The sequence below is a fragment of the Pelobates fuscus genome, chromosome 7 (assembly GCF_036172605.1).
Source record: "Pelobates fuscus isolate aPelFus1 chromosome 7, aPelFus1.pri, whole genome shotgun sequence".
NCBI classification, from domain to species: Eukaryota; Metazoa; Chordata; class Amphibia; order Anura; family Pelobatidae; genus Pelobates; species Pelobates fuscus.
The window spans coordinates 46340221-46365387 of record NC_086323.1 but is presented as its reverse complement, the minus strand read 5'-3'; the positions used below and the strand labels follow the sequence as shown (position 1 = coordinate 46365387).

General features: G+C 36.9%; 1 protein-coding gene across 5 annotated transcripts in view; it reads right to left on the bottom strand.

Annotated features, from left to right (window-relative positions):
* The window catches only part of NFIA (nuclear factor I A), a 270440-nt gene that overhangs the window by 53510 nt on the left and 191763 nt on the right, over positions 1–25167 (bottom strand). For 4 of the 5 annotated variants that reach the window (XM_063428056.1, XM_063428057.1, XM_063428053.1 and 1 more), the window contains exon 7: positions 15243–15371. The exons of the other annotated variant lie outside the window; for it this stretch is intronic. In XM_063428056.1, coding sequence (XP_063284126.1) covers positions 15243–15371 — 129 coding nt within the window. The remainder of the gene's footprint in view (positions 1–15242; positions 15372–25167) is intronic. 5 annotated transcript variants of the gene reach the window in all.

Here is a 25167-nt window from a genome sequence, read left to right as displayed (position 1 = left end):
CAAAAAAAAGGTCGTTAGCACTCAACTGTGCAGCAACATTAACCTTTCCTAACTTAAATCTCCCAATTTCCGATGTAATACAATATCTTCCCATTAGACGTGCATCCATGGGCCTTGTCCATTCATATTCTTTAAACGCTGGAGCCAAGTTTCAGAGCGGATACGTTTGAAGTGCAAGAAGCCAAAACAAAGGGGATCATTATGGAAAGTGTAAAAAGATTTGCTAAAAGGTGACATCATTGGAAATTTGAGGGGTGGTTTTCAGGAAGCAGCCATTAACACCATTCTTCTAATTTTGCTTTTTTTTTTTTTTTTAACGTAACTATAACTCCTTCTCCTGAACAAAGGTGTATAGTTGGCGAAACCACTACGGAATTTCATCTTGATTAACTGTAAGGAAGTGTGCTTAATTGATATTGAGATTTTTAAAGTAGAAATCCAGGAATATATATTTTTTTTTTTTTACAAGTGCTTTGGACAATATGCAGTCTCAAGAAGAAAATGCAAATATAGTGAGTTAAGTGTTTGTGTTGCAAGACCTCACCTTAAACTGAAACGGTAAAACCACAAGAAAGTACTCCCCACATTACCTCCGCCTTAAAGAAGAAAAGTTAAACATTTCTATTTATATTATTTTATAGCAGTGTGTTATTTATCTATCTACCAACCTGCCTACCTGTCTAGTAACATATTTGTACAATCATCCTATACGATAAAAGATCACAGTATTTAATTGCTTTACAGATTTTTTTTTTCTTTCTTAAGTGATTTTATTATTCAAGACGTATGTTTGGCTTACAAATTCCAGCACATTGTGTAACTTTGTATCACTCAACTTATTTTTGGGTTCAATTTCCCTTTCATAAATAATTCAGTAATAAATTATTCAGCTCTGGGCTATTCCTAATCAATAAGTCTCTGCTTTTACAAACCTTAGACAGAGCACAGATGTAACGTTATCAGGACAGAATATGAATTAATCTATATTTTGCCTGATGCATTACGGTTTGTATCCAGATCACAATTACTAGAAGATTTTTACATTATTTTTTATTTTTTTTTAACAGCAGCATTCAAGTAGTTGAAAGCTATTGCCATCTGAACGTCTCATTTGTACAATTTTACAGATTACTTATATGTTAGCCCCATCATTATTGCTTTTTTACGCAGGGTCTCAGATTTACTCAGCATGTATTAGGTCACATTACACAACACTGATCGTACGCCCAGCCCGTTCAACATATTTGTCATCAAACTTGACCATATTAAAGTACTAATTGGCTGTGTCACCATTCCTGCTGATGTGAAATGCTTTCAAACATCTTACAACAGCTGTGTTTATCGGAAAAATATGAAGAGTGGGTCTTTAATGGGTTATTCTGGTAAACCTCCAAGTTTCTGCAGCGAATTTGCACCCTAGTGCATAATGTAAGATTTAAGCAACAAAATATCAAACAATCATTTTCCACCTAATCAGATGCTATGATCAAAGCAGTTACTCAAAACAGTCAGTCGCCTTCTCTCTACCTGCTGGGAATACCTTAATGGTATCCATTAGTTAGATACACTTGCAGACTTAATCCGGAAAAAAAAAAGGGGTACGCGCCTGCTTCACATAGGATGAGTGAGGGCTTTAGCAGGGATATATCTGCTAGGAAAAAAAAGTCATCAAAAAAATGCCATTAGGAGAAATCGCTAATTAATCTCGCAACACTTGTCAACAAATCTTTTTTTCAAGGAGATTTCTTAAAAGAAATACTAAAATGATTTTAATAAAATGTACAAAGACTATTTAACCAAAGGAAGATTTTCAGATATCCAGATATCGTTACTCTTTTTATGTTTGCGTACTCTAGATCTTCACATTTTCTACACAATTATTTTTAAGGTTGGCACGTTGTTTGCATTTACGTTGCTTAATTCTAAAACCAGATTCCAAGACTAATACATAACAAAGCCAGTTTTTGTCATGCGAAAAACATGCGTACTGATGCATACACACACTAAGACATACTTTCATTAAACCATCGAAAACATCAGAAAGTAAATCAAACAGTGAATAGTCTTTAACAACCTACAGCACAGACTCGGCAAAGATTATGAACCATCACAATAAAGTCCTATTGGATCACCGGAGTCCATTAACGATACAGATCTGTTATGTTACACAACTACATATTATTCAAACAGTCTGTCCCACAAGCATGTCGATCTATAAAAAAAGATGTTAATATAAATTGTGGGGGAGTCAAGGTGGGGGGGGGGGGAGGAAGAGTTTTTCACCAGAAATGATATAAAACAAAACTCCAAATATTTTCTCCCACGGTTGAATGAATGACCATGTAATTATTATATGTTTGTTGTTTTCAGTGTACCATATGACAGTCAGTCATAATAAATGCCTTCTAGTCACTAATTGTACCCTTTCTATAACACAACACCCTACCCTGTCTAACAGACACCCATACTATTTTGGAGGTTTCATGGATCAAAAGCAGGAAGCAGTAAAAAGTGAAATCGGAAAGGTACACAAAAACTAGAGGGTCTGGTTATTTCTAACTGAAACCAAGAGGGCATTGTGTTTGAGCCAAAAGAAAGAGGACTGCTTTTAGGAGAACAGCTAGTCAACATCACCAAAGGCCGTACAGGGGTCAAGGACAAGCTTAAGAGAGAAGTGTCCCTCTGACGTTCCAACAAGAGAGTAATTTGTCACTTTAGCCAATGCTCTCTCATCTGATTATTGAGAGAATCCATCATAAATGGCTATGCACTGCAAGATCTTGTGGATGAAATAAGCAAAGCCAGCAGTGGATAAATGAAATGAGAGTTAAAATGAAGAATTCCAAATGCAGCTTTTTGCTCGTCTCTGTTAACCAAGGTAACAGTTTGTGTTCCTTTTACTTACTGTAAAAACTTGACTATTTAGTAGAAAGTGTCCCCAATAAAAGTTTCTACTCCCTACGGATTACCAGAGACAGGTGAAAACCTCAAACTTTTCTCAAGGAAGGAATTTGTGTGTCATTCAATCCCTGTGCAAAAGCAGGATATCCCAAAACATTTACAGCCACAAAGATTGTTGGGGAAAACCAAAAATAACTGCACTGCTTTTTGACTACCGGTCTGAGAAGGTCATCCAAGGTCAACCATCAGGAATGGAAACAGTCCACATAAGAGTAAATAAATGGTGGGCCATGGGTCACATCATACATGATTGCCACATGTCCTTTTTGGCTTGTTCAGTTAAACAGACACTGCAAAAGATGAACCTTACATCACATTTTGACCTTACCCATGATATGTATGCTCCTATGGAAGACTTTAAATAAACAAATACTGCCTGTGAATCACACCTATCCCTGAGAGTACTGCTGTTTGATACTAAAACTGTACATTTGTCATCTCTGTGGTGGGGACAACTCTAGCTGTGGCTCCTTGTAGAAATCCAGTACTGTCTCTCCAAAACTCAGCAAAACTGGGCAACAATACCAGTTTAGGGCCAACCTGGAGTCAATTACCTTACAATACAAACCGGATATTCCGAGGCATGGACCAAACCCACAGCCTTCAACTGCAAAGAGTCATGTGAGTCGTCATTCATTAACCAGATTTTTTTTATTACCTTTTTAAATTTCTTACAATTTGATGGATGTGTCTGCACGCACCTTGTTGTGGGACAGTGCATAGAAAGTTCTCCAGAAATATGGGGTGTTTTTTTGTTTGTTTTTTTTCTGTAATAAAAGGACCAACAGGCTTCTGGAAAACGACAAGCGTATTGATGTATCAGAAGGCCAATGGAATATTCACAAAGGATTAATAGCTGGGATGGATAGCTAAGCCATTCTATTTATTGGAATGTCGTAGGAAGGTATTTAAGTCAGGTGATGTATTCTACAAAATCCTCTTCTTTCACAAGATTCCTCAATCAGGCTGCCTATATGTAAGTATGCAGCAGGGGTATTCAATTAACACAGCAAGAAGTCTCTCACATCTATCTGTGTGCAAATTATTATAGTAAGAGAGTGTTTAGTTATACGTTTTGCTAGTAATTATTGAGCGCTTGCACAAAGGGAACAGAGTAATCATTGGCCTTTAGATGATATTCCCAGCATGATGTTATACAGTTAATTTAAAACAGTAAAACCTAAGCTTTTGTCTGTTTACTGTTTACTTTTTCAATATTTCTTCAATTCCATGGAAATTCTGTAACATAAAATGCAGACATCTAATTATAAGCTTTTGGCTTTTTTTTAATCGTAGTTTTAAACAGATTGCACAATTTTCTTTCTTTTTTTTCCCCCAGGAAATTTCTATTATAATAATTATCAGCCTACTATTTGGATAACTAATTAACTAATACTAGGTTTTTGTTCCAAGTACAGTGTAAAAGGTTTGCATGTGTTGGATCTGCAGAAACCCAACTTGCAAAAGTATTTTTAAAACCGACACAAACACATAGAAAGGACAAATTGATGAATCAAGAGCTATGCAATTGTTCAGAGTACCTGCCTTGCAAAGACTTCTCATTGAGCTGCATTGGGAAGTCTGTGATTGGACAGCCACAGAAAGCCTGGGTGGGGTTCGAAGGGGAGGGCTTACAAATGCTTCAGACAAGAGATTGTTTTTACATATATCCCCAATGAAAACATCCCTGAAAGTGGTAGAATTAATATCCTAGCTCTTCATATACAGAAGTAAAATTGAAGCTCTGTTTTGAAGACACATACGCACGTTTGTTTCTTTTCACATCCTTGCAATAGGTCCACTTTTTGTAATCGTGTGCTGAGAATACTGTGAATTACACAACGCAGTGCTACAAGCTTTTCATGCCTACACTACTTAGAAATGTATTTCATTATCCAGATTCAGGAAGAGCTTGGAAACTTAATAAATGTACATTTGAAAAAGACCATAGATGTGCTTTAGTGAGTAAGCTACCAAGGTGACATTCTCGAAATTGATGAAAACTAAAAAGACTAATGATCCTTTTCCTGGCTTGTAATGAAACAGGGTATGTAAAGTTTAATTGTAGTTTTATATATGTATATATAAAAAAAAAATCTGGTTCCTGATTTAGCGAACAAAGTGCAGCTTGTTAAAAAAATTTAAAAAAGCAAAATAAAAAATCAGGGGCAGAATTTCCTGTAGCAATCTGAGGAAATAGAGGTGACACGAGGAGCCTCGAGCAGACTCTAACACCTCTTCTACTTCTACTGTGCCTCTAAAGTGGACACTTGTTGCTAAAGCATCCAAGATGCTTATACAAGCTATAGGATTTTTATTAGACTATAAATGGTAAATAGCATTTGCTACTGAAAGCAAATGTGCCCTGGAGAGAAATTTGCTCCAAAGTCCTTGTGCACACATGGGAATGTAAATTGCTTTCATGATGGAAACATGTATGTGTCCGTCTCATATGTTGCATTAGGGAACACGCTATAAAACTATAATTCATTAAATGCCATGTTCTACAAGTCACTAATTTACCAAAAGGCTAAGCCAAAGGAATTATAGATCTCTTCCCCTGAAATTGGAATGCAGAGTTATAAAAAAAAGTAAAAAAAGAAAATGCTTATTTTTAATTTAGTAATCCATTTATTTAAAAATTGGCATTTAAACGGTCTACTTTCCACAGTTGGGTTACCGTAAGTTAGTTTGTTTTAGTTCACAGTATTTACTAACAGTAAAAAAAAACCTGTACATCTGACCCTGCTATGGGGAATCTCCATCTTGGCTACCTGTTCATCACTGCTGTAAGCTCTGCCTTTTACGGTCTTTGAACTCAGAAGTGAGAATAATAAAAATGGAAAAGAAAATGGATAATTCCATGGAAAAAAAAGGATTAACACAATTTATACCTGTTTTTGGATGTTTTAGTTAATGATGCAATACAGGGGGCCAAAACAATAGATCTCCAGATGTTGTAGAGCTACAACTCCCTTGATGTGTTGCATGTCTTAAGAATGCTTTTTAGAACGATACAGCATGGAATAGTTTTAATACATCTGGGGTTCTACCTCTTGGGCACCCCTGATGTACGGTAATATCTAGAAAATAGATTGTTACCTTTAAAAGAGAGAGGTTCTAAGCTATTTTTTATTTATTTTTTTAATAAAAAATGAATACTGAGATTTTTCTATACACTTTTATTACTTCTACCTCATATTTTACATCTGGCTTAACCTGAAGAGGTAAATACAAAACTAAAAAAATGTAAAGAAAAAAGGTATTGTAGACATGCAGTCATCTAATAAGCGTACATTAACATGACCAGGATGGAATGGAGCAAAGTACTCTGTGCAGCAATATATTATGTAAGGTTTTCCTGAGTCACCACAATTTTTATCACTAGATCTCTAGGATTGTATGCGCCCTTGCTACCCTTGAGAAAGTGCTTGTCTAATAGGATAAAAGAGTTGAGTGTGACAGAAGGCACCTACATATTAATACACGCTACCATATATCCCGGTGATGTTCATTTATGCTGATTGCCCATTGGATTCCTCAAAAATGTAATCCTGTGGATTGTGTTTACACTTGCAGTTTATGCATGAACAAGTGCTTTAGTTGTATCTTCAGTTAGAAAATATTTTTGAGATGGAAATTACGGTATTTGGAGACTGATTGGATGTGAGGAGAAAAGGAAACTGCAGGGCAGCAAGCTTGGGGGATTGGAGTAATAGGTGTCCCATAGATGGTGGAGGACCATTTGAGGAGGCAAAGATGAGAAGTTCAGTTTTAGAAAGCTTAAAGGAACACAATAGTCACCAAAACAACTTTAGCTTAATTAAGCAGTTTTGGTGTATGGATCATGCCTCTGAAGTTACACTACTCAATTCCCTGACATTTAGAAGTTAAATCACTTTTGTTAATGTCCATGCAGCCATAGCCACACCTCCCCGGCTGTGACTCACACAGCCTGGATAAAAAAAAGAAATGGTTTTACTTTCAATCAGATGTAACTTACTTTGAAAGTTTTTATCTCATTCTCCCTAAATTGAACTTTAATCACACACAGAAGGCTCTTGCAGTGGCTAAGAATTTTTAAATTAAACATAATTTGCAATAAAGGAAGTATAAACATTAGATGACTCTTGACAGGAAATGTTTAGAAAGGCTGTGCAAGTCACATACAGGGAGGTGTGACTATGGTGCATAAACAAAGTGATTTAACTCCTAAATGGCAGAGAATTGAGCAGTGAGACTGCAGGGGCATGATCTATACACCAAAACTGCTTCATTAAGCTAAAGTTGTTTTGGTGACTATAGTGTCCCTTTAAGTTGTATATCATGGGAGGACACCAGTTAGGGATGGAAGGCAGTTTGTAACACGTTCCAAGAGGGCAGGAGAGAGGTCAGCAAGGAGAGTTAAATCCAAAAGAGTTCATAAGGTTACCAAGAGAGAGAGGCAGAGTAAATGGAAAATAAAAGAGTACCAAGAACAGAGACTTGGGCGAACACCAACTGAGATGGGCAGAGTGATGATGTAGATCAGAACAAGGTAAGTGCACTTTATGCTTACCTCCACTGCGCTACTTACCACAATAAGCACCTCAACAGCATTTACTGGGTTGAAGGAATTAGGAGCTGCCAAGCAGAAGTGACTGTGCCACTTGAGTTACACACGTACATTAAAGGAACACTAAAATCACCCAGACCACTTCATCTCACTGCAATGAATTGCATGTCCTTTTAACCCTGCAATGTGAAATATTGCAGTTTTATCAGAAGCTGCAATGTTTACGCTGCAAGGTTAAGTCCACCTCTAGTGGCTGATAGTGAGAGAGCCACTAGAGGCGTTTCCGCATCAATGACCAAGTAAAACTCGGTATATGACATGGAACCCCCCATAGGAAAGCATTGATTCAGTACTTTCCGATGGGGAGGTTTCAATACACACTTGTCGCACATGCGCATTAGCCTCCCAATGCACCTCTATGAAAGGGCATGGGAGGCAGAAAGGTAAGTAGCACCGAGGGAGCCTCAACATTTTAAAAAGTAAGTAAAACCTTTATTTTTTGTTTTTTATTTTTATGGCGAGGAGAGAGACATGAAAATGAGTAGGGGCAAGTCAGTTATAGTGTAAGGAATTCAGATTTTTATTCCAAACACTACGGTGTTCCTTTAATATTGCAAAATGTACTACATGCCCCTGAAAAAATTCATAAAATCTTTGCTTTTTTTGTGCAAACAAATGTAATTTTAGCCTTTAAATACCAGTAGTGTGTCCAAGTAATGGAATGAGCATGCCCCCCAAAAATATCCATATTGATGGACGCAGAACCTTTGGAGAGGAAAAGGTTAACAAAAAAAAAAAAAAACAAGGTACAAAATAAACTCAACCAGAAAACTGTGCCACTTAAAATGCTGGGGAATTCACCCACACCCTTTACCAAGAAAGGCGAGTACTATAAGCAGGGCTGTTAAGTATATACACAGCTTTATCTGAAAAGCTGTCAGATAGATCATCCTGCTACACTAGGAGATAAAGACTTGAGGCGCCACTGGCCCATGGAGAGTTGTTAGGGAGAAATAAGTACGTAGAAAAGACTGACACCTTAACCCTTTCCAGGGCTGCACTTCTGGTCCAAAAACAGTAGAATTACTTGAACAAAAAAAAAATTGGGACACAAGTCATGCCATTTCACAGTAAGCTGACCACAAATAGTATTTTCTTTAATCCTTCTTGTGCTCACCCATCATTGAACAATTTTAATCCTTTGCCAATCTTTTAACAAGCTGACTTCGCAGATGCACAAAAATAGGATTGCACTGTTTATGTATTTTGTTTTAAAACCCGATTTATAAAAAAACAAAACAATATTTAGGTAGTGCAACATTTCTCGCCTTTCCTCTCCAGTAACTACCATTCTAGATAGAAGCCTATTTTTACTCAGTGCTACATTGCAGAATGAAAAAAAACTTTCATTGGAGAATCTGAAATGCGTGGGGTTGGTTTTGCATTTTGACTGGAATGATTGGTTGGTCTAACGTAAGTTAAATACACATAGCAATGCTTTATTTGACACAGCAAATGAGCATCAATGCACCTTAAAAATGAGATCTCTGGGAAGTGGGGCCTGACAGCCGACCGAGGCAACCGCATGTAACTGGGGCTCCTCAATAGAATCCTAATCTCGGGCAAATTTAAGAGTCCCTTACCTGATTCACTGGCAGCAAAGGTGCTGTTTGAGCTTCCATAAGACATACTTACAGACTGACCAAGTTTGGGAGGCCTAGCTTCGTAAAGCCACTACTGTAAGCCTCGGTGGCCTACCACTGCATGTGAGCCGGAGAGGATGGCTCAGATTATTACAGATCAACTTGTTTCTGAGCCCTGTCCCCCTCACTTCAGCCCGGCGGGGGCAGCACGGTCCCCACTGGGGAGTTCACCTGCTCCTAGGTAAGAGTCACATAGTTATGAACAGCAGATTCAGGCTGAGCACCCTGAGCACCTGAGGCCTGCACTCCAAGATGGCCGCCGAAGCAGCATTTGCCACTCAGGTCCACCACAAGGAATGGATCGAACGGCCCTTTAAAAAAATTCTGGGGCAAGGTACATCGAAGGGCAGATAATTCAGCAGAGACTGCTAACCTTCAGCATGCGCTTCCTAGAAGGATTCCAAGCGGGGACCTATCTTATTCCCCATTTCTGCAACGCTGAAATTGAGGAGGCGGAGAAAGAGGCAGAGAGGGCCTCGACTAAGGAGGCACAGATCAGCGACAAGCCAACACTCACCTGGGCCTAAGTTCATCAGGGGACGAATCCCTTGGCACGGCTTCCACACTTGAGAGGAACTGAATTGGATACCTAACGTAGCGCCCTGGAGGGGTGGGTGCAGGAGACCACAGCGGCAAATGACTGCCTGCCAACGCTCCAAGCCACATATTCGCCAACTAACGACCCGACGGCGGGGATGTGAACCTCTGCGAATCCAGCATGATCTGCCTAGCCTCAGCGCTCCCTATCCCAGGCACCTGATGCGCGGGAGACTGCAGCTGCAAGCTCCGGTCTGGGCTCCAAGAGTACAGCTGCATTACCGCGGATCAAACGCACACTGCCCGACTGCATATACAGGACAGTGTACGAGAGCATATTGCAGTCCTGCCTTGGGTGGAGGAGAAACCTGTTCCCTGGCTTACCAGTGGCATCAGATGAATTGAGTGTTAAGGAAACTAAAGACTCTGCTTACCTTTAAACAGCAGACAGTTTTTGTATAGCAGGGACTCCTGTTTTCTTTTCTACTAATACTACTTTTTCTCACACTGTGATCCATACCCAGTGGCACTACAACTACACTAAGTGGATATGTTGTTCAGCATTTTTAATTCCTTTTACTTTTACTTTTAGTTTAATCTACACATTTCTAGAAGGCAATCGAGGTCTAGGGGCTAATATCTTGTTTTTAGTTTAGTTTTTTTTACTGTGACACGCAAGCCTAGCCTCACTTATTAAGCCCAATCTCATACTCTACATGTCTTGATGGTGTTATTAGGCCTGATATCAATAGTGAAGAAGCACATTCTAGATATGCCAGCCTAGCATGTTATTAATATTCTATAATAAATGTGCATGTACACTCCTGCCTACCATATTCTAGCTTTCTGTTTTCATGTTGCTCGCCATTCGCTGTTGGGGCATGATGAGCCTGTATATTTTTATTTGCACTACAAAAAAAAAATATTAGAGAAAAATAAAAAAAAATGACATCTCTACTATTTAGAAGCGTGCCCATTTTAAATCATGCATTTGTTTTTTTAGAGAACATTACTAATGGTTTCCACATAGGTTGGACGGTTTTGTTAATGTCATACTACAGTATAACTGCCTCTCTGGTGACAAACACAGGACAAAGAATGATATCGAGCTGTGTGAACAAAACCCTTCGATACATCAATCCGTTCTCCAATCTGAAGCCCCAAAGTGTTAAACTGTGGTTGATGCATAGGGATTCACAATGTAGAAAACCTTGAAAGGTAACAATGTATCAAGATGTGAGCGTGCAAGAATCCCAAATCAATCTTAGTATACTGCTGCCAATTATCCTTTCTCAGCCAGTTGGAGGATCGCTGAAGCTGATGGTACTTGTCTTTTAGCCACTGCAGATGGACAATGGACCATTGGTAAACCAGTACTGAATAAGAATGTGATTTAACTCTTTTTGGGGGGTAAAACAATAAAATAATAATAGTTTAAAAACAGCTGGAAACGTGTCAGCTGCTCCAGGTGTAAAGAGAACATTTTGGGAAAATCAGGTCACTTAACATGGAAAAATTACACTACATTTGAGCTTTCAAATGGAAACCATGGTTGCAAACTTGATTCTTCTGGCTAGTCTGCATATTATTTATGTACAGTACTTGTACTGATTAAACAGGGCCAGACCACCTAAAAAGTCTAGCTCTGCTTCCTGCCTTTTTGTTTACATTCAGTCCATTTACGTCTACTAATCATCTTCTCCTCCCAGGTCTAAAGAGTGATCTCATTTCCTTGGCCTCACAGGGTATCTGTTCAAACTCTTTGCTCAGTATCTTAACATCTAGGTTTCAGCTTGGAAGAAAAAAAAAAAAAAAAACACGAGGCTGTTTTAATGAGAAAGAAAGCAAACTCCTACCTCCTCCTATTCCCCTTTTAAAAGGGAAAGAATGACCTTGTTACAAATTATGTTACAGCATACATCTCACCTAAACACACACCTTGCATCAATCAAGAGAATGAAGCCCTACCTTTTTGTTAGGATTGCACGATCCGTCATTTTTTCCTAAATGCGTGTTATTTCTACATGCCGATGGGCAGCATCAGAAAAAAAAAAATAGAATTCATATGCTGCAAGGGGATCAATGTATTAATCAAAAAGGAATCCCAATGGAACTGTCTGATTTAGTTAATTCCATCCTGTGAATTCTATATGCTACAGTCAGCACTTTTCATGTGCTGGCAATCTGCAATCTGAAGATGTGACACGTCTCTAGTAAAACATACTGGACCTGGCGTGTGGTCCCAACACTTCTGAGTGTAGAATTATTAGTTACAAACTGGGGATGTGCCTCAAGGAAAGGAAAATCTACATGTATTATTAAAAGAATATTTCATGCTTACGCATTGTGTATCTGTGAAACACGTATTAAATTACTAAAGTTTGCCTACCCCTGTTCTAGACCATAGAGGCACTATTACTATTTTTGTCTGGGCACATTCGACCACACTCTTGCTGTCTTATTACCTCGATGTGTCCTTTTAGACCTTTGTAACTTTTTTATATCTGCAGAGAAGTCAGTGAGAAGGGAGGCGCGAGTTCTACAAAAAGTGGGTACGAAGCAATTTAACCAGGGTCTCTGCAAATTCCTTTATATCTTTGCATGCCTTGCACATCCATGGTCATTTGTAACGTTTACGTGGTATTTGGGAGTGGTTCCTTATTTATTTTCTCTCTTGTGCACATATTGGTATTTGATTTGAGAGAGAGAGAGACGAAGGAGACGTTTATTGCTTTATATAAAACAGGTGTGCCGGTTGATAAGTGCAACAGATACACAAACACCACGTAGCACTTTCCATGGATACACATGCATACACAATCTAGATACTTATCAGAACGTCTTGCCAACTAAACCTGATCACGTGACTTACAAAGTAAAGATCAATGTCAAACGGAGCTATAACATTCATATTACACTAGCTATTCAGGTATCCATTTCAATGTGTCAGACATACATCACTGTTCTCTAATCTCTTGAATGAATTGTTTCCAGAAAAGTGCATCATGACAAAATTGCACCTCGAAGTCAAAAAGCAGTAGTTTTGGATTAAATAGACTTTGAACATTGTGTTACTAGTTTGCATACATTTCAAATCTCTACTTCCCTACATAACCGCATTAATCCCATCTTCTTTGTCTCTAAAGGAACGCTGCTGTGTCATGAATCACAATTTGTACCAAACCATACTCCTCTTTCCACTTATCATTGTTTGACATTTTCCCTTTTAGTCAATGGTGTAACCATCAATCCTATCAGAGAAGCTTTCACTAATCACATCCTGTCAATCTCTTACTGTAACCAGCTGAAAATACAGTTTTCATTCACCATTTTGGAAAACAAATTAAACCAATACTCTCCCTTACACACACTTATCTCCTATCTCAACTACTGCAATCGGAATTGAATCTGATAGACCCTCGCAATCCCGTGGATGTTACAGCAATTCTGATCTTCTTCTAACACCTCACCCCTTGTTCAGTCTTTAAATAGATTTAATTTTTGTATCTTTTAAAATCCAATTTTTGAGTAACTTAACCTCACACATCTGGGAGTTAATTTAACCCCTTAAGGACCAAACTTCTGGAATAAAAGGGAATCATGACATGTCACACATGTCATGTGTCCTTAAGAGGTTAAAGGGACACTATAAGCACCCAAACAATACTTACAGCCACCAAAGGACCTTCTGCCATAATAGAGTTAAACTCGGCTACTTTAATCAATCTGATTGGCGCAGTGCGTGTTTTTCCATGCATGCACACTAGCCTCCCAATGTTATCCTTTGGGAAAGCATTGGATTGGCTGAGATCATCAATCTTGATGATCTCAGTCATGTAGGCGGGACAGCAGTTTGGAGTCCGGTGCTACGAGGGAGAAAAGGTAAGTAAAGTGGCCTTTTCCCCTCCTTACAGCTGTGTGTGTGTCTATGGGGTGGAGGGACCTAAACCTTTTACTGGACACAATAGAGTATGGAATACACGTAAAAAAAAAAAAAAATTATAACAACTTGGAGATATACCCCAAAGAAAATATACCAGAGAATAAACACAAAAAATATAAGGCATAATAGCTCAATGAGTTTAACTTTACTGAGCTATACAACCCGGAAGAACAGGACCGGCTGTCTGATTGACAGTCAGGGGGTGTAGCAAGGTTAATTTATAAAAGTGCCAATTTCTATTGAAATCTGCACTTTTCTTTTCCATTTTACAAAAGAGGATAGATACACTCTTCACACATAAAACACTACAGCAAGCTGAAGTGTTAAATGCGTTTGGAGTGTTCCTTGTACATGTAAGATGTAAAATACATCTAAAATGATGTCATGTCTGTCTATAATTAAAACTAGGTGTATTGTATAAAAATTGAGGTTGTGTTAAGGAAATAATGCTAATGGAACTCAAGAAGTAAATTGACTGGTGGTTCATTATTGTATAAAACGATGTGTCTTATTCACAGAGTAACAGACTGCAAACTCATTGGAACACATTAGTAAGCAAAACAAATGCCAGGTCTTCGTTTGGTTCCTGGATTAAAAACAGAATCAAAATAAGGACAAAAATAGTAGTATTGCTACCTTCCCTCCAGCCCACCCTCCAATTAAGTGACTCTTGCCTGGTCCCTTCATTGGGCAACCTGGACAAAATAGGCATAGCCAGCTAGGATTGGATGGAACTGGATAGTTTTTGCCTTTGACCTTTGTAAAAAAAGAAAAAAAGAAAATTGAATGTAAGCCAAAACATGTCCAGAGGATAGGACTTGAAGGAATATGAAAAAATAAAATAGCTAGGTTTTGCATGTGTAAAAAAAATTAATAATAAAATAAATAAATTTAAAAAACACAGTCAAAAGTGTTCAAACAGCACAAGCCACAAAAGAACCAGAATCACAACTGTTTTCTGTTATGGTTAAATAATTCCAAAGTTAGATCCAACCTAGGACTTAACAATTATGAAAATATAATGTTAATACTGCACAACAAAACAAAAAAGCACAAAAAAATATATATTTTTTTCATTTAGTAGGGTATCCTTTTCTTTTTGCATGTTTTATTAAATATGTAACAATGTAATAATAGCCCCTCAAACTGTAAAGTCTTGCAGAATTTGTTGGCTCTTGACAAATAAATTCAATGACAAAAAAAACTAACAAAAATATAACAAAAAACAAACAAACCAAAGAAATAAGAATACTGTGGATCCTAAACACATATGCTATATAAAACTCAGATAAAAATAGATTCTCTATGTATTAAAGAATAAATGGTTCCAAAAGCGTACACCACACCATTCAGGGTCGTGGCTATTCAAACATCCCTTTAACCACTTTTCTGAGAAGAACAAGCCCTACTGTGTATCAGAGGCTCATTACCATGGACTCCGGAATGTTAGCAGTTATCAAGGCGTAGAAAGATCTACTGGAGAACAGTATCACAGCATGAATCTTAACTATAAGGGAGAGGGGCTCCTCAAGTAAGGCCTCACCTCTAGGTCCCGTAATGACAGCTCGATGATGCTGTGTAAATGCTGTTCCAAGGGATGAGGTCTGCGAAGGAGAGGGACTGCTGAAACCAGACTTCTCTGACTTCTTTAATGTAGTAGGCGATGGCATTCCTGGTAAGAATGATTGATAAGTGCAATTTAATAATGCTCAGTCATGGAACCACAGCCTATGCATTGTGAATGTGGGCGCAGAAGCAGGTTCGTTCAGAGATACTCAACTTTTGGGTGCTGACTGACATCACCGCTGGTTCTACCTGAGCAAATTACCTCGTTGGCGGGCTACGATAACATGTCAATGGGAATCAGAATGATCAGTTATAATTGTGTGATCTAAGTGAAACTCCATTTATTAAAATTGAGATTTAAATATAATAAGTAAAATAGAAATATGAAGTAAAAGCTAATTATAGTACACATTTTTAATGGAGTTTCCATAAAATGAACACGGTAAATAAAGCCACCCACGCACATAAACTCAGCGGTACTTCGGGAGACATTTATCAAGAAACCAACTAGAACAATCTTCAGGCGTATAGCTAGAGTTCAGCATTTTGCCCCATACATGCTCTAGTTTTGCCTTGATAAATATTAAATATTGAAATATTGCATCATACATTTCTAAAACCACGAAGGTTGAGTATCACTGAACTAACCAGAACTTGAAGGACAACATAGCAGGAGCAAAGACACCAACCCAGCGTGTTTAATGTCAGTTTTTATGTATATTACATTACTTATGGGTAAAGATGACAAGTTTGAGACAACTTAAGAAGGGTATTATTCCATTTGTAGGATCTGAAATGTCTGAAACAGATATATGTATATCCCAGATTCCCCAAAACTATAATTACTGAGACAACTTATCATAAAGATTAAAAATATCCAGTGTTTTTTTTTTTTTATATAATCTTGTTTTAAAGTTATTATATTTAGAAATATATCCTATGAGTTACTTTATCTCATGTTACTTCTTCCTGAAAGCTCAGTCAAAATATTAATTAGTCTCCAGGGTGTAAGTCAACCCTCTCTCTTTTAGAAGACTCTCCTCAATCAAATCAACGTCAAATCTTTTGTATTGGCTAACCTCCATTATTTCACTACCAAGTTAATGAATTAACTCTGCAATATTGCTTTTAAGACATGTCCATAAAATTAGTAAGGAAAAAACACTTCCTACATTTACAAAAGAATAACTGTAAAATGAATACATTTTAACAAAACATATAGCCAAATTTGGATGGGTCATTTTAACAGGCCTTCCAATTTGAAGAGGGGCTAGAAGTGTTTTTACTCCCCATAACCAATAAATCATAAAGTTATCAGAAATGTTTAACTATCAGTGTTAAGGGGTCCTTTAAACATCGTCAACATGAAGACAAAGTTGTATTTATCTGTAAATAATGAAATGGGCTTGTTTTTTTTGACTAAAAACATTAAAAAGGGTCCAAAAGTATCCCCTAGTCTTATTTAGAATGCACACTAACCTACAGCATACAGATGTTGCTGGCTGCATCAAGTTAGGTGTACATTTTAACAGAGCTTGTTGAGTGCTATTCATTATTTAACAGTAAGCTAAAAATATATATAAGTATTTTTATGTGCACACATGAGATAACTGCTGGATTACGTTTATTTAATTGTATAGATAATATCCCATGAATGAAGTAGATAGAACATTTTAGGACACTATTTGTTCACTACCGTGCTATTTTGTTAAAAAAACAAAAAGTCAACAAGATAGATTTTAACATTATTATTAAATATTTTTTATAATAATTATATTAGGCTTATTGATCAGAATCAGACTACAAATGTCTATGCCTACTTGTCCTTCTAAACTATTTCAACACCGGGCAGATTAGGGGACACCACCGCATTATCAGGCACCCCGCACCGCTTTTGCAATTAAATAGTTAAATGCACTTTGTTGGCTGGGGGTGTTCTATGGCTATTCAGCTATATTTAGAAGTGCTTGATAAGGTCTCAAAACTGACATTGAACAGACACAGGTATTAACCAGTGGAATTATTGTGTGGGTTAAGTAGGGGAGAAAGAAAATACAGTTAGTCAGTGCAAAGCAGTTAATAGAACTCATGAATCATGGTGCATTTTGCATGTTGCCCCCAACAGTACAGTGCCCACATATTAATATTACATTAACAATTTTAAAGAGTTAGTACGGTCAGAAATTCAGGTTGCATGCAAAGAAAACAAACCAAACAAACAAAATATAACACAGTAATCATTCCTTGTATTTGATAATAGTGTAATGGTATAAAATAATAACCACTGATGCCACAGTTAATGTTTTTCTTTATTTATGTTCATGCTTCTAGAGTTTTGTCTAGCCTATTTTTACTTTATGTTCAACTCTTTCCTATTGTATCTCTCTATATATTGCACAGTGTAGCTAAACCACCTGTGCAGCGATAAATGTTTGCATTGGAGGAATATAGTTTGACTTCCTCCGATGCAAACAAATTTTCACCCCAAAAAATGTAAATAATGAGAATTAAAATGTGAACTAGCAAGGTCAGCTGTGTCAAACTGTGTTGTCCATTTTTTTCAGGACTGTGGGTCAACATGCCCTCATGTTAGACTTGTGTATCAAGCAGAAAAGAATCTGTGACCTGACTAATTATTAACAAAACATCTCTGTTGCTAAGTTATTAAGTGTTTAAATGTAGGCTTTGACATTCCTCAATTGGTTTAATTTACTAAATATCTTTACTAAATATTTACTAAATACCCTCTTGTGTAAATCTGGGGGGATCTGAATATTAAATATATTTTGAATCAGAAAATATAAAGTTCTGCCTACCCAGCATTTGTCTCTACATCAAGTAAAAACACACGGCAATTTACAGTCTACACTTTATGAGTCGAAAAAAGAAACTTTAATCTGTTATTATTGTAACTCAAATTTGCACGATTTGCGGTGTTCAAACATTAAGTGGACATCAAAGCGTGGCATTGCATGGTGGTATAATGTGATGCTCTTTGTCATTCCAATGCATGCACATTTGGTGGGAAATGCATTATTGCAAGCGGCGTGATTGCGTCAGAGCTGTATCATGTTGCAAGAGTCGACTTTCACAAGAGACCCACGGCTAATAGTGCCAGTATCTGCCCTTCGCAAACCTCCAACCTATGCATCCGATATAAGGTTGTACATAATGAGTCCATTATATCATGAGCAGAAAATGTTATGTAAGGAACATTCCCAAACAATGGCTGCAATTATGTGCAAATTAAACTATTTAAAAAAAATCCAAAACAATAACAAAGTTATAAGGAACTTTAGGATTTGCTATCACTATAGAAGGATAAACTCTCAACAAAGGACTAAACAAACACACCAGGACGGGACATTATACGATGCTTACTTTACACTTATTTAGAATCCGATTAGCTCTGCTGGTCTAACGTAACACTGTAGCCAGGACACACTCACTATCTTTCTCAGCAGAGGGTGCAAGACTTGGTCCAGATGAACCAATAAATTGCATCAATGAATGGTATAGTCCAGCATAACTTGATAAAATATTAGTATTTATATTTATTGGGTTAACCAGTGCAGCAATATTTCAACTCTATCTATCAAGCCTTGTTGAACACACTGAATGTTGTGAAAATGTTGCTACATTGTTTTACCTAATAAATATGGAGTCATTTTTATCTAGCTCCTCTGGGCTATTCCATCTGTTGACTTAGTACAATGATTTGACCAACTGTTCAGGGGTGCGATGATGTATCCTTAACAAAAGACCAACATTTGGTCTAGATAAAACACGAAAGATCTCATCTCTAAAACAGGCACAAATACTATAAAAGCAAACTAAATCAGCAATTCTGAATCCACAATGAACACCAATGTCCGTTAATCAGTAGTTAACCAGACAAATTATATTTGTAATTTTCTGATGATCTCATGATACGAGTTTAATCTTTTGTTCAAGATAAACAAAATGCACAACTCCAACGTTTTGTTGAGCACAGCAAGGCCAATTAACTGCTGCAACACAGTTTACTCATATAATGTTATATCATAACAGTTCATTGCTAATTTAATTCCAAGAAACAATAAGTTGACAAGAATAGATCTCCCAGTGAGTCAGACGACAGAACATTTCTCCATCTAGGTGTGTATCAACGGTACGGCTTTTACACTACAGTAAACATGGTAAATCAACATTTTCTCAAACAGGAGTGAATTTATAACTCTTGGGACTTCTTTGTAAAATGTATCAATCTATACTTTACGATTCAAGGATTATTCAAACTGACACAATGAACCAATTGGCAATATCTAGAATTTTGTTTTGTACTTTGCAGGCCAAATTAGGGGATAAAGAAAACCCTATTAAATTTAGTTCATATCAACATACAAAGTACCAGTTTGTTTTGTGTTTCATAACATGCTGGTTATAACATGTCCATCAGCTGTCTCAATAAAATCTGAATAAATTGCAATAAAAATGTTTTACCAGAAGCTATACATTAAGATTACTATTGGTTTCTAAAATTTCTGGATGCGATATTCAGCAAGTGAGCAGACCTGGAGATTTGTTCACTGTCTCCCCCTCCCCCACTTCTAATTTTGATGGGGAAGGGGTTGTTTTGTGAGGTGCACTTAGATCAAAGCTAATAAACTGTTGCTGAATACTCAAGTGGAGTAGTTGAAAGATTTTTTTTATGAGGTTTAAAGGAGGTGAGCTCTGTAAATTTAGAAACATGAAAAAAAAAACGTTTAAGACTATAACTACAGAAAAAGGGACAGTTAACAGATAATTGCAAAACACTAATTAAAATAGTGTTGAAACTAAAAATGATGAAGGAATAATAAAATAAATAAAAAATCTTAGATCAAAGCAGGCTCCTAAAATAAGGGCTATGAACAGAGATGAGCAAAGAGGTTTGTGTAAACTTGGAAATCTTAACAAAATTATTGCTTTTTTAGCCTTCAAAAAAAATTTTTTTTTTAAACTGGAAGTTAATTTCAGGATTCATGTTAATATTATTTTAACCAGCAGGAAAGAAAAACTGAGTATGAACGAACAAGTATCACTTACATTCTCAACTTAAAGAGCAATATTACAGCTCAATAGGTCCACAATGTCATTTTACCAAAATATTTGGCTGTGACGTGCTGTTTCTTAACACTGTTTCAAAAGTCAAATTAAAACACCGTATGAAAATAATATTCCCCTTAATTTAGTTTATCTAGTAATTCGTATTCAGCAATACAATTTTTAATCTTTGAACACCTAACGGATTAAAACTTTTAGAACCTATTTTTTTCCCTTTGAAAGTCACAGGTTATGTTGACTTAAAATTTGACAATACTAATAATCAGTAAAACTCTAAAATCTGGATACCTGGCCATCAAAGACTCTTCCAAGATTGATACATTAAGATTCACCTAAATTTAACTCCTGTAAACTCCGGAATATTCGCGACCTCTATCACCTGGCCAGGACCAAAGTGAACTCAAGTTACACGATATTTGCACCCAGCTCTCGCAGAGTTCCAAGACCCCAAATCATTGATTAAACCCCAATACAGATTAAAAAAAGCAGACTTATTACAGGACAAAGACACCATTTTGAGACAGAGCAGTGCAAGGGATTGAAAGAGTGGCAGTTTATCTACAGATTGCCTGCCCTACACACCAATCAATTTAATGAAAATTGATGACAATGCAGGACTCGTACTTTAAGTAATGCAAACAGGGAACAAAAAAAGAATTAATTAAGACTGACAAATATTCAATACAGCTTTTTTTAGCAGCTGCCGTATATCTTTTAAAAGGCAGTTACACTAATTACCTCATCCTAATTCTTCATTTTGGATTTTATTAACAGTCCTGTGATCTGTCAAATCGCTAAAGGAGACCAAATACATTGGCAGTTACCCGGTCACGAGAAAAATTAGATTCTAAGCGTCTAATTAGAACTGTACATTTCATATCATTCACAGCATTTCAAGAAGAAAATGTCAAGACTGATTAGTACTTTTTTTTACCCACACCCACCCAAAAAAAAAAAAAAACTTAAAGGGACACTATAGGCACCAAATCAACTTTAACTTAATTAAGCAGTTCAAGGCTATACGCCCCTGCAGTCTCACTGCTTAATTATGTGCAATTTAGGAGTGAAATCACTTTTGTTTTTGTTCATGCAGCCCTAGTCACACCTCCCCTGGCTGCAACTTACACAGCCTGCATAAGAAAACATGGTTTCACTTTCAACCAGATGTTAACTTGCTTTATAGGTTTTTATCTCCTGCTCTGTATATTGAACTTTAATCACACACCAGTCTCCTGCAGAGTCTAAAAGACAATTAACAGAGCAGAAGATACAAAAATTCAAAATTAAACAGAATGTGCTATAAAGTAAGTTCAAACATTAGATATCTCTTTAGACAATGTGTGTAATCCACTTGCAGGGAGGTGTGACTAGGTCTGTATAAACAAAGTGATTTAACTCCTAAAGTGTAGAACTGAGCAGTGAGACTGCATGGGTTTGATGCATACACCAAAAGTACTTCATTAAACTAAAGTTTATTTGGTGTCTATAGGGTCAATAACTCTTTGAGCTGGAAGAGAATTATCCCCATTTGGTGACATTTTACCTGTAACAGAAAAGTTTGTCTTTTTAACATGTTCAATGAGCTCCATTGGGAAGTCTGTGATTGGACAACCACAGAAAATCAGAGGGAGGGCTAGAACGCCGTTTTTAGATACACCCAAAACAGCAACCCATGTCATTCTGAGTTAATATAAAAGTGTAAAAGAACACTCCAAACACCTAATGTACGTTAGCTTGCTGAACTGCTTTTGTGTGAAGAGTGTGCCCTCTATTTTTCATTTTACAAAAAGTGCAGATTTCAACAGAAATGAGTACTTTTCTAAATTAACTTGTTACACCCCCTGGCGGCCAATCAGAAAACTGGTCCTGTTATTTCCTGGTTTGGTCAGCTCAGAGGAGCTAAACTCAAGAGCCAGCAATTGCCCAGAGCACCTGCCTTGTAAAGATTTGTTAGTTAGCTGCATTGGTAAATCTGTGACTGAACAGCCACATAAAATCAGAGGAATGAAAAAAGAACACTAGACCTCTGGGAAGAACCATATTTATTGGGTAGCTTAAATCAAACATGAGAAAATTTTGATGACTTGGGGCTAATGATTAAATAATATTTCCTAAACTGATTAGCATTAGCAAGTCATATGCGACAATAATGTTATTATATTTTAACTCAAGACATTTCTAGGTTACTTTTTTGGGGGAGGTCATCTATAGGTAATAGACTTGGGAGTGACTATGTTTAGTAAATGTTTTAACCACTAAGTTATTTTCACTTTTACAAACTAATGCTATTGCTTTTGTTACAATTGACATCCTTTTCTCTGTGTTCAATAAAACATGCCAGTCGAATCAGAAATGCCCCATTAACCTACACAGTAACAAAAACAGCATTTACTCTGCTACATGTAAATGATAATTCTCAGCGACAGGTGTTTTCCCAAATTTAGATGAACTAAGCATGACAAGAATTTCTGGAGTGATCAAGGAAGAAGATGTTATATAGTGGGCTGTTAAAAACGGAAGATACACAGAGACAAAATAAAATAAATACAACAGAGAAATATACATTTTCAAGACTTAAAATGACTTGAACTGTGAAATCGTGTAAGAACGCAAGAAAAGATCCTGTCAGCGGGAATCACCGCTCAGTCGAGTCAGCAATTTTTCTCGAAATCTTATTATGGCAAAGCATCTGATTCTTCATCCCTGCTCTCTCGTCTTCTCAACAAATAAACTGACTTGACCTCCGCCTGTTACTTAATGCAAGTTGCCTGTCATCTGTCACTAAGCTTCTCCTATCCCTCTCCTTGAAAGTCCTTTTATTCAAAGAGACCGGGAGAAGATACAGTTTGAAATACACCTTGAGATAACAGCACCAATTATCCACATTATCTTTTTTGTTTGTCTTAAAGAAAAAAATTAAACAGTGCAATGCTGAGATGCACTGAAAGATGGCAATGCATTTCATCATTTTACTAGATCTTAAATAGCATTTTGCTGCAGGACACAGTCACCTGACTGCAAAGTACTGCGCCGCGATCAGAACGAGGGGGAGAGGGCACTGCTCAAATAGGAAGCATTTTTAATTATTGAGAGTGGCCGAGCGACAGAGAAGATCCAATGTCACTTTCAGGAGAACAAAGAAAAATCAGAGTTCAGGAAAACGATACCTTAAGAACACAAGTGTAAAATACTTTACTGTAAAAAAAGACTTTAAGCTACTTTCATTTTGACGCTGAAGCATTTGTGAGCTAAAAGGTTATGAATAAGTATACATATTTAGTATAAAAGTTTAAATGTTTAATAAATTGCAGAACAGTATGTTATGAGGGGCAGGTTCCTTGAAACAAAGATTATGTACATTACAAGGAGTCCTAATCTGTTGGTTACAAAGTCACAATGTTTAGGCTGAACCAGACTAGATGGAAAAAATCCCCAGTTTTTCTTCAAAACTACTAACCAGGTTTTTGACACCGTTTGGGACTTTATACAATTACTATGTTGCAACAAAAATATGCATTCCAGGGAATGTTTAGTGAATCGGTGACCTCTAGATAGATAGGCAGGATTAGATAGGTAGGATTAAGGGCCCATGCCAGATTAAGGGCAAAACAGGCAGAAGCCCAACTGTGGTGGATTATTCAGCATTTACTATACGTGTTTTCAAACAAAAATGTTACAGCTCAATGTTGAAACAGAAACTTCACTGTCGCTATTTAGACTGCCTGTAAATCTTCAAATTGCTTATATGTTTATATGTACACCATATAAAAACAAGGGAATCGGAAAAAAAAGTGTTTTCCCCTTTTGACAAATTGTTTTGGTATTGTCTCTTATACCTCCAGTTAAAGTGTAGCGGAGATTTTTTACATTTATATAAAAAGGGGTTTAAACTGCAGTTTTTTTTCTTCTACGTAAGCTATTTCAAACACTTTAATATGCATTTGATAATTTATTGCTCTACAGACATTACGGCCCCTTTTAAAGGAACCCATCCTTTACATTTGGTTGACAACATCACCTACAGGAAGAAAGAGATGTAACTTGCACATTAGAGTAACCAAATCCCAGGTAAAGTAAGTATATTTTACCTTAAGCATATGATTTGAAAAGTTATTGGCTTTGCACAGCCAGAGCGGAAAAAAACTAACTTGTATTGAAACAAAACAGTAAAAAGGAAAAATACATGAACACTTTTTATTACCTATGTAATATTTGCATAAGATTGAAGGAAATAGTTAGATCGCTCTGTACAGAGTTTGCCTACAAACACCATCCTATAAGGATAGTTCCTAGACACCCGATTGCAGTGAACTGAAAATGGAAGCTATTTTAAGCTATTTTGGTTTTCCCGTTTGGGGTGTTGAGTGAATAAAACTTAATGACCCTAGCAAGAAAATTTCTACCTGATTAACTAATGAGGGTTTGGGAGATAACTTTAAAGTCTGTTCCCATTTAGCGAACAAAAATTACCATTATCACACATATCTGAATTAAAATGGGGATGAGGACGACGACAAAAACGTATCAGCAAAACATAATCTTTCACGACGTTTAGTAAATAGACCCTCCATGTTCAACAAATTCACTGATTTGCTTAATTTGGTTCTCTTCCGTCCACAGGCATTCCTAAAAATGCCAGCAATTGCACGTCGCACATTCTAGTGGTAGATTTAACACATATCTAGTAAATGGCCTATAATCACTGTTTAGCTGCAGCATTCATTAAAATCAATTGACCCTCTAGACATATTGACAGATTCATGTTTACATCACAGAACACGTTACAAGGTAAAGTACCCTGACAAAATGTATCTTAC